The sequence below is a fragment of the Misgurnus anguillicaudatus genome, chromosome 14, assembly GCF_027580225.2.
Source record: "Misgurnus anguillicaudatus chromosome 14, ASM2758022v2, whole genome shotgun sequence".
NCBI classification, from domain to species: Eukaryota; Metazoa; Chordata; class Actinopteri; order Cypriniformes; family Cobitidae; genus Misgurnus; species Misgurnus anguillicaudatus.
This window is the reverse complement of record NC_073350.2, coordinates 35,684,533-35,695,269: the sequence shown is the minus strand read 5'-3', so window position 1 is coordinate 35,695,269 and position 10,737 is coordinate 35,684,533. Positions and strand designations below refer to the sequence as shown.

Below are 10,737 nucleotides of genomic sequence, written 5' to 3'. Positions count from 1 at the left end.
TGACACATACATATACACCAACTGATGTAATGTTTATTTTCTATAATTCTTTTATATTTTATTTCTTTGATTTTTGAATGTGATTAAATTCAGTCTGCATTCTACTCGACTGAGAGAGGCTGATTCTAATCGAGGGTAGAATTTTGAACATTTGCTCTCTTTGAATTTGAACAGTGAGCCTTCTACTTGACTGAGAGAGTTTGTACATAATAAAGTGCCTTGAGGAACGTCAGTGTCCTGTCTTGAGTGCACCAGAACACAACGCAGTAGTTGGCAACGTGCAGACGAAGCCGGCTACACATATTCAAGTTGACAGTAAAATTCATTTACATTTCTTGACAGCATTTACTGCTGTTGTTAATAAATATTCTACACCCCTGCTCCACTTTTAATATATTCATTCAGTGCACATATTGAAAAAAAGATGCGTTATTAAGTTGAGATAAGAACATAGTCAAATTTTGATAAACGGTGGTGTTTTCCTTTAATATTCAGACTTTAAATGAAACCTCAGGTTAATGGGTTTCTTGTTTTAATGGAGTCACTCTTTCTGTTTCATTTTAGTGACAGACAGAAATGACAAAGAAAGAGAGTGCATGTATGTAGTATTTATTATCATTAGTCAGTAATGATTTGATTTTTCTCAGTAAATAAAAAAATACATTTACAAATCTACATTAATTTATGATTAAATTACTCAAGTGATTGTCTCTAACCCGCACAAACAAACAAAGCACAAATAAATAAATGATAAATGCATTCATTATTCCTCTCATACACGTCATCATCATGTTTTATCTCTCTGTATTTAATGTTTTTAATATTTAAGCAGGCTGCGTGTTATACTTGATTTACTACATTACAACTAATCATTTTTAACTGATGCTCCTTAATAATCCATAATAATAATAATATTATTAATAATGGAAATACAATCAGAACTGTGAATGGGTTTTTTTCTTACCCTTGACAGAAGAGTTTTAACTTTGTTAACTTCTGCGATTCAGACTAAAACCTCTCCTAACTTAATACATTACAGTAAGAACACTAAAGCTAATAATCATAAATGAAATGTTTTACTCTGATGTGCAGATGTAACAACAGTCCTGTTTGATAACAGTAAGTAAATATTTACTTTAAACCCTTCATCAGTGCATCATTACTGTGTGTATAACTAATAAACATGTTGATAATAATAAAGTTTGAAACAAATACATGAGGGAAAGAAAGCTAGATTCAGCACCGTAAAGATAATGGTCAGGATTTATAAAGTTTTCACAATAAAATAAAGTCTCATTACAGCACCAAAAAAATAAAATCAGGACAATAAGTCTTTTCCCTCCCTGTTAAACTGATTTGGTGATCACGAGTTGGTGGCTTGGTTCACATGGTTGGGGTTGTTGGACACATTTCCCATGAGTCAGTGCACTTTGCGCCGAGCTGTTTGAGCTCTTTGCTGCACCCTTGGGTTTGGGAATTCTGGTCGGTCCAGGACGTCGGAATGATTCCAGAGGAACCTGTCAGGGAGAAATGGAGAAAATCAATGCTGTCTTTCTTCAAAATCCTCATACTGTTGACATGTCTTTGGTTTACACACATTTACATGAATGCAGCTTTTGAGAGAGCAGCTCCGTGAGCACACGATGGCGCTGTTACTTTCATTTAAAGTTCAGACACAATTCATTTCTGTTATACAACCAGCGATCAATGTGTAGTGTAAGTGTTTTTCTAATCTGTAGATGAAAACCTAATGCTTTTCATGCAGTTCTTTCATATATGCTTTGTTTTATCTCTGCTTTATATTGTCGGTGAAGGTTTACTGCATTAACAGAAACCAGACGTTGTAAAGAAAATAACTCAAAATATGTGAAGAAATGAAATTTTTACATTTACACATGCATGTGTGGTCCTGATATACTGTAGATTTGATGTCTGTTATTTAATGAATTGATTTTTTTGGCCCTTGAACTGGAGGAAGCCAAAGAAAAAAAGGGCTGTTTCTGTAGTCATCCTGAGTCTGTGTGTATTACTGACATCAGGCTGTGATGTCAACTCATCATAAAAAACACTCGGGCCTGGTTTAACACACAAGGCTTAGCTAAAGCCTAAAGACTAGGCCTTAGTTAAACGGATAGTTCACCCAAAAATGAAAATTCTGTCACCATTTACTAGTTTCATGTTGTTACAAACCCAAATAAATGTCTTTGTTCGTCAGAAGTTATTTTCAATTGAGACAGCTCAAACATTTTTAGTCACGGACTATCTTGGTTACAATTTACATTATAAAACATTGTGTTTAATTGAACAAAGTACAATTAGTACACAAATTTAAATCTGGTTGAAAAACTAAAACTAAAATGTTTGTTTCTCAAGTATTTGCTCTAAAGGATGTTGATAATAAAAAAACAAGACAAATATTTACTAAGAGAATATGATTTTGCATTGCTGCATGTTTTATTAACTTTAGTATCCCGGAGAACCGGAGCTTTCTGATTAAAACCAGACGTGAAAAACATTCAAATCTGGGTCATAGCTACAGAACTGCTGGCACAGAACATGGATCAGGAGTCAGAAAGGCACATGCATGAACAATGACCATGAATTAAAAAAGTCCAAACGCTTCCTGTGCCAGAGACAAACCATCGCCTCTACGGCAGCAATGAAACTCCTGTTACCATAGAAACAAAACAAGAGTTCTGTTTGGAGGCCTCAGAGAGAGAGAAAGAGAGAGAGAGAGAGAGAGAGAGAGAGAGAGAGAGAGAGAGAGAGAGAAAGAGAGAGTTCTAGTGTTTAACTGTATATTAACTGTGGATGTTTACTGAATTCACTGCTGCTTTCAGACAGCTCAGATTTGATGTATTTTTTATTTCTATGCATTTCATAATGTGTAATTATTATAGAATACTGCTCAACCCAAAGGATGAACAAGAAGTGTGTGTGTGTGTGTGTGTGTGTGTGTGTGTGTGTGTGTGTACCTGGTAATTATCACGTTGTGGGGACCAATTGTCCCCACAAAGATAGGAATACCAGTGTTTTTGTGACCTTGTGGGGACATTTTGATGTTTTTTCATGCTTATAAATCAAACAGAATGATGTTTATTGAGAATGTGAAGTATCAGAAAGTTTTGTGTGATGGTTGGGGTTAGGGATTGGGGTAGGTAAGGGGAATAGGATATACAGTTTGTATGGTATAAAATGCATTACGCCTATGGAATGTCCCCACAAAACATGGAAACCAGAATGTGTGTGTGTGTGTGTGTGTGTGTGTGTGTGTGTGTGTGTGTGTGTGTGTGTGTGTGTGTGTGTGTGTGTGTGTGTGTGTGTGTGATCATCTCAGGTTCAGAATCACAGCTGTTCTCTGGTCCTCAATGAACAGCAGTGTGTTGAATCAGACAACCAGACGACACAAATTCTTGCATTAATCAATTTATCGCTGGATCACGTTCATAAAAATTTGTGTGCGAGCTTCCTTATTAAAAACTACATTTTCTATACCATGCTGTGTGTGCAGGCATAGATTTAGTTGTTAAGATCATGACTGTCCCAAAGAACTTCAAACTTTTGAAAAAATACATGCAAACTCAAGTAACCTTCAAAACTTTGCAAACTTATGTTGTGGGGCTTTTTGTTTTTTGAAGGGAAATCTCAGGCAGTAAAGAGAATGAGCGTGCAGACGGTGTGAGCCACAGGGCTTGTTTTCCATTATATCACTACAGAAGACTTTCACAGGGTGAGCAAAACCTAAAGACATCATTCAATGAATTTAACTTGTGCATGCAGAGATGTTTTAGCCTGATCAACTCACAGAAACGAGAGGTAAATATTGGTTATTGGGGGGTTCCTCTGTTTTATCGGTGGTTAAAGGTTTTCAGTTAAACAAATGAAGTCATCTCAACTAAAATGTTAACATTTTAAAAACCTCCTGAATATTAAAAACTGAAACCCAAAATGTAAGTCGTATGGAAAATGAAATATCAACCAAAAAATGAAAGTGTACATCAGTTGGTGAATTTTAATAAAACATAATTATTTGCTATTAGCAAACACAGTAAGTGCACTTGGCCTTAGAGCCTCATTCTGTCTTTTCTTATCATGCACATAAACATTGCATTATTACGCAAACAGTAACCAACAAAACAAAACCACTACATTTGCTTGGGTTAGCTACTAGTGCACGACGGATCTGGAGAATCAGTAGATCACGGTGCCAAAGGGTCGACATCTGATGGGATCACAGGAGCAAAGGACAAATGATTTTACAGTCTGTCAGTCACAGATGTTACTTACTGTAATCTGTGAAGGCCGTGATATCGGACTGGATGTGGGTTTTATTACGATGCTGCTCGTAATTTTGTTGTTGCCTTTGGCTGCAGAGCCATTGGTTAATACTGGAATCCTCTGCTCTGGGCCGAGCGAGAAATAGGGGCTGACGGTTTTGGCCGCGGTGTTCACGGTTTGAACGTAGGGGCTTCCTAAGTGAATGTGGATTTTGTTATCGTCAGTGGTAATAACATTTGGACCTGAGCTGTTGGACCTCTGCAGCTGCCAGCTCTTCTGCCTCTCCGGGCTAACACGAAACACGGTATGACCTCCCACCAGCTCCAGCGACTCTACGGACTGCGATCCGTCGGGGGCCCCGGTAGTAACGGACACTATCTGAACGGGCGACACGGCTCTGTCCGGGCTAACTGACCCGCGGGAGCCGGCGGTCAACGTTCGGGAATAGGCGGCCATGGTGAGCGGTGACATAGAGCGATCGAGTGCGACGGGGCTACAGGGACTCTCGGGTGGAGGTGAACCTTTGGACTTGTTCGAAGGTGAGCTGGATGAATTCTGTACGATGGTGATTCTCTGTTTAGGAGTGCCGCTGCTCGTGGGGATGACCGCAGTGCTGGTGAAGGACTGACCGTTCTCCGCGGTGGGACTGGTTATCTCGAGAGTGGCCGTGTTGTGCCCAAGGTCAGGGGTCACTTTGATGTGCAGAGGTTGACCTGGAGTGTGCGTAAGGACCACGTCACCTTGCTGCTGAACGTGATTACCGTTCTGTCTCGGCTGCACCTTGCCTTTCACTGTATAATTTTCTTTAGCTTTTAGAAAAGGTCCTCTAACTCTTCTCATATTGTTGTTGAGATTGTTGACATTGTTGATGAGTGACGGTGTGCAGTTTGTCAGGTTTATCTCATTGTAATTGGCTTCATCATCTGGATCACTCTCTACATACATCTTGCCATTGACCAGAGCGCAGTCCAGCTGTGCGAGGTTTTTGTTTGGGGAAAGATCGTCTGTTGGGTCGGTCTGCACCTCCTTTGAGGACAACTGGAGATCCGAGAAACGTCTTCCAGTCATGCCTGGCCGTAGGCTTTTACTGAAACGCCTGTATCTCTCGAGCTCTCGTGTAAGTGACTCTAGCTCTCTGGCCAGCTCTCTATTTCTGACCTCTTGCTGGTTGAGTTTTCTCTGTAGCACAGCGTGGTCGGTTTTCAAGCGGCAGATGGATTCTTCTGTGCCCATGTAGTCATGGATCTTCTCTTTCAATGCTTCTACCTCTCGAGTCAGATGACTAGATTTGGCCTCTTCCTCTTTCAGACGCTTATACAGGACGTGTTCTTGATTGGATTCTTCTTTCTCAGCCAACTGGTATTTGGAAAGTTCCTTCCTAGACATCTCTAGTTCATCCATTAGAGCTTTGGCTCGCTCCTGTTCATTGGAATATCTCTTTTCCAGTGATTCATACTCGTCCTCTGTCTTCAGAAGATCACCTTCCACCGACTTCATGTCCTTTAGCTTCCTGCGGAGGCGTTCTACTTCCTGGGTCAAATCTTTCACTTTGTTGTCTTCTTGTTGGTAGCGGTAAGGAACTGGAGGTTTTGTGTTTTCCTCCTTGGATTTGTTTCTCAAGAACTCCCTCTCCACAGCCTCGAGTGACTGAAGCCTCTTCTTCATCAAGCTAACTTTGGACTGAAGATCACAGTTTTTCTCCTCCTCAGCTTTGAGCTCAGCTTTTAGCCCATCCCTCTCCCTAGTGGCGGCACACATTTTCTCCTCCAGTTCAGCCTTTGACCTCAAAGCCTTCTTACTCTCTTCAATCAACTTTTCAGTGACGACGTTCACCTTGTCTTGTTCTGCCTGCAGTTTTCCGGTGCTGTTTTGTACTTTATCCTCCATCAGCTTAAGTTTTTCTGACATTGCTTTCCTCTCATCCACCAGCATGACTGTCAGCGTTTTGAGTTTCGTCAGATCCTCTTTCAGCGTCAGTTCAGTCTTCCCCAAATGGACCTCGGCTGCCTCAAGCTCTTTGATTCGGACTCTTAACACATCTAGTTCGTTGGACATGTGTTTCGTTGTAGTGCGCTCTTTCTCCAGGTTGCTTTTCAATGAATGGCACTCCTGCTTACTCTTGCCAAAAGCATCCTCTAACTTCTCCAGCTCCATGATCCTGTGATTCAGCTTGTCCACCTCTGCTTTTAAGCTCCGGCTTTGGTCGGACTCTTTCTCTAGCTTCCTGTTCAGGTCCCTGCAGGTGTCCTCCATCTTGATCAGCTCCTCATCTTTCCCCTCCATTTCCAGCACTCGTTTCCTCAACTCTTCCACTTCCGACACCAGGCTGGAGTTGCCACACTCACCACGGCTCATTTTGTCCCTCAGCTCTTGAAGTTCCTCCTCCGCCCTGCGCAAGGTCTTGTTGGTTTCTTCCAGATCGTCTAACTGCCGACTCAGCGAGGAGAGCTTCTGCCGCAGCTGTCTGTTTTGGGCATCTTCATTGTTCAGTTTGGCCGTCATGGCTTCTTGCTCCTGGTGGAAACGACAGGCCTGGTTGCGTGACTCCTCCTCCAATCGGAGGACTTTGCTCTCCTCTTCCTGTAGACGAGTCAGGGCCGAGCTCAGCTCCTCTTGGGCCTGAGCCGTAGCGTTCTGGAGTTCCTGGACCTTTGTTGTCTGCTGGGTCAGCTGCTCTGTTACACGATGCTGTTCGTCAACAACCAACAGGGCAAAAGACTTCAGCTTGGTCAGCTCGTCCTTCAGATTTGTGACTTTTCTGCTGCTCTCCTCTTCCTTTTTCTCCTGGTGAGCTTTTTCTTGATCGATGAGCAGCTTCAATCTGAAAAAAAAAACAGAGAGAAAAAGAGTCAAAGACAAAAAAGATGACATTATAAAGTTGACTGTAAAGTACAGTCAGTCTAAACTTTCTAGTGAGTTCTTGGCTAGTCATTTGTTTTACTTGTAATGTGCAATGCGACACAAAGATGATATTATAGCAAGAATGACATCTGACCAGCCTGCAGGAAGATATATTCAGCTAGAACTCTAATCAAACATCACAGAGTAAAAGTAGGCCAGTGTGTGTTCCAGAAGTGAGGGAAAGTGGGATCGAGGTGCCGCCGGCACAAGTTTCTCCATGACCCAAGTATACCCAAGATGCAGTATGCAGCTGCCAACCTGCACTACAGACTGGAAGTGGAAAAAGTTAAACTCTTAATAAGGGGGTTCCTCTCCCCCACCCAGTGAACACCACCATCATCCTTCTGTGGTATATATTTCAAGGAATTCCCCATCCTCCAAAGGTCATTACCGCCTACATAAACAAAACCTATTGAGAGGCTGTGTTGAACAAGGATGATGTCAGTATGCTTGCATGCTTCCATGCGTGTCACTCATATGTGGCTGTGCCCATTTAAAGCTAATGGAAAAGCAGTTTTTGGTCAAAAACATAAAAAAATGCCTAACAATGTTTTTACAATGTTTACTATGGATATGAGAAAACAACTTTCATAGTGAAAAAAGTGTTACATTCTAGTGAACATGATTAAAATGACCGTATATCATCTGTGTATGAGATGAGAATGAAACTGTGGTTTCTGCTATAGATGCTGAAGTTCCTCTGACAGTGAACATATTTCACTACAACAGACTCCGGATTACACAGACACATACTTTATATCAGATGGTGTAATATCACAACACCACATATAAACCTTTGACAAGTACTATGCAAGTTAAAAACACGTACCTACATACGACATTCTACCTTTCTTAATACAAGAAAATGTGGAGACTCCAGAGAATTTCATGGATTTGTCACAATGTCCTGAGACAGATTCATCCAGGCCTAAAGTCATCAATGCAGCAAACATCAGGCCTTAGAGCAGCTCAGGAAGTCAAACGCGTGCCTTAAAAGATAAAGATCCTTAACTTCTAATAACAAGATACTCCACATGCCTTTGTTTTAACCTTGGAGCGCCTGATTGACTTGGATTTGTTCCCAAGAGCCCAGATTTTCACTGGTGAAAAGGAAAAATCTATGCTATGGAAAGAAGACTAATACGAACTTGGAAAAGACTGTGAGAAAGTTTAACGTTTGTCATGAATACGAGTTTGTAACATCTGACCAAACCTGCGTTTCCTTTTAAAATGTGCTTGGCTTCGACTTAACTAAAACATTGAACGCAATGTCACACGCATGTCTGCTTTCAACCGTCTTATAATGCTCATTATTTAGGGCTATATACTTTTTGAAGAATATTTTGAACTACAGTATTATTAGATATAAAACGCAGCTCTTCCTATCAAAGTGAAATGTTTGACATTTATTCTTTAACGTTTTGAATGTTTGGGTTATGTGCAGATGACAGAATACGGTGAAAGAGACGGATCAGATCCTACAGACATTATTAAAGCCCATACCGTTTAAAATGGCTTCAGTGAACATCTATTAAAATGACTCAATGTTAAACCTTTACAACAACAAAAATGTCCAAGACCACGTCATTGACACAAGAAGATAACTAAGAGTAACAGTGTGTTAATGACAGTATGTGACACTACTACAGTTCAGGGGTCTGGGGTTTTAAGAAAAAAGACAAAAGCTAAAACCGTACCAAACATTAGAAGTGTTCATATTTCACAAGTGATTTTCTACATATAGTACATATGAGGAGCTAAACAACACCTCCGTCAATGATACCTGATTGCTCTTGGCAAAATCAAATATTTTCGCTTCAATTCTGCTCAATTTAAGGATTGTTTATATTTGTTTTGTATTTTCTCTCACTACAGTCGCCTTTATTTCACTTGATGGGTTTTTCTTTGTAAAATTGACTTATTGTGAAAGTACAAATACATTTACATTAAAGATATTTCTCTTCAGGTTTATTTATTCAATATTATGTGTGTGTGTGTGTGTGTGTGTGTGTGTGTGTGTGTGTGTGTGTGTGTGTGTGTGTGTGTGTGTGTGTGTGTGTGTGTGTGTGTGTGTGTGTGTGTGTGTGTGTGTGTGTGTGTGTGTGTGTGTGTGTGTGTGTGTGTGTGTGTGTGTGTGTGTGTGCGTGCGTGCATGTGTAACAGAATAAAACATGTTTAATAGATTCAGAACTTAACTAAAAATTAACCAGCAGATAAAACAAACATTACCACCATACCATTATCCTCATCATCATCATAACCACCCTCTCAACAGGAAACAAGCGCTCATGTTGCAGTATTTTAACTCTTACAGCAGCTTGATTTATGAACCAACATTTTTAAATAATCGTTTTAAAGAACATCCGTTTAAAGAACGTCAGATTTCCTCTTACAGTAAATGTTTTTCAACTTCAAGACTCTCAAGCATCTCACCCACATCAGCATTGAGAAATGAAACTCAAGCAAGCACAAAAGTCAAACATCTAAAATAAAGAGTTTAATTAAACAACAACTCAAAATAATCGTGTGTGTCTGTGTGTGTTTGTGTGTGTCATACCTGATATGTGGTGTTAGTCGATGTCGAGTGTGCGTCCACGTTCAGCAGCTCTGATCTGAACATTCCAGCACTGAAACTCAACAATGAGACGCTCTGAAGAGTATGACATCATCAACACACCCTTATATGGAGCCTCTCACTGCCATGAGCTCATGTGTGTGTGTGTGTGTGTGTGTGTGTGTGTGTGTGTGTGTGTGTGTGTGTGTGTGTGTGTGTGTGTGTGTGTGTGTGTGTGTGTGTGTGTGTGTGTGTGTGTGTGTGTGTGTGTGTGTGTGTGTGTGTGTGTGTGTGTTTGGATTACAACATTTTCTTCTGGCTTTTCTCACTTGAAACCATTAATTTAGTCAAAGGGAGACAAATGTACTAAATGTTTATAAAACACAGACGAAATGCATTTACATGTGCAGGAGACACAGACAAAGTTTGTTGAGTGAGAAACAGAGCAAAGTTTGCATCAACCATCAATTATGAATCTTTGCCTGTAAGGAATCAAAAACTATGACAGAATCTGGAGTCAGTCTGAATCTCACTAAAACACATTCAGCTCACGTTTCAATGAAGTGACAACAACGTTTCAATGTGCTTCACTGTTTCTCAATGTGTGTTTTTGTAATTCACTTATCAAATGGATTAAAAATCACCTAAATGTAGCACAGTACCTTTCCAGTAAAATCATGTTTTCCCTTACAAATAACCCTTCTGCACACACACACACGCGCACACACTAGCGAGCGAGTTTTGCTTGAGGACACGACTGCAGTCAATTCTCTAAACTACTGTGTACACATTTCCAGTAATGACTAAACAACAACCGTTCAAACACGCTGATTAAACTCTTCATCATTATTCAGCTATGAGAGAAACAAACTACAGAATGAATCATTTGTTCAGTCTACAGCACTACGAGTTCACATTGTTTCAAAAATACCACAATCAAAAAAAATGTTGGCTTATTTTCAACTGAACATTAGGTCAAAATAAGCAATGAACCCCACCCTGTT

The 10,737-nt window shown here is 40.3% G+C and overlaps 1 protein-coding gene across 3 annotated transcripts in view; it reads right to left on the bottom strand.

Moving 5' to 3' along the window:
- Positions 1 to 588: 588 nt before the first annotated feature.
- Positions 589 to 10,737, bottom strand: part of filip1l (filamin A interacting protein 1-like) — a 73,500-nt gene continuing 63,351 nt past the window's right edge. For all 3 annotated transcript variants that reach the window (XM_073876426.1, XM_073876425.1, XM_073876424.1), the window contains 2 exons: positions 4,288 to 7,099; positions 589 to 1,517 (listed from right to left, as the gene is read on the bottom strand). In XM_073876426.1, the coding sequence (XP_073732527.1) occupies positions 1,347 to 1,517; positions 4,288 to 7,099 (2,983 nt within the window). In that variant the 3' untranslated portion in view covers positions 589 to 1,346. The remainder of the gene's footprint in view (positions 1,518 to 4,287; positions 7,100 to 10,737) is intronic.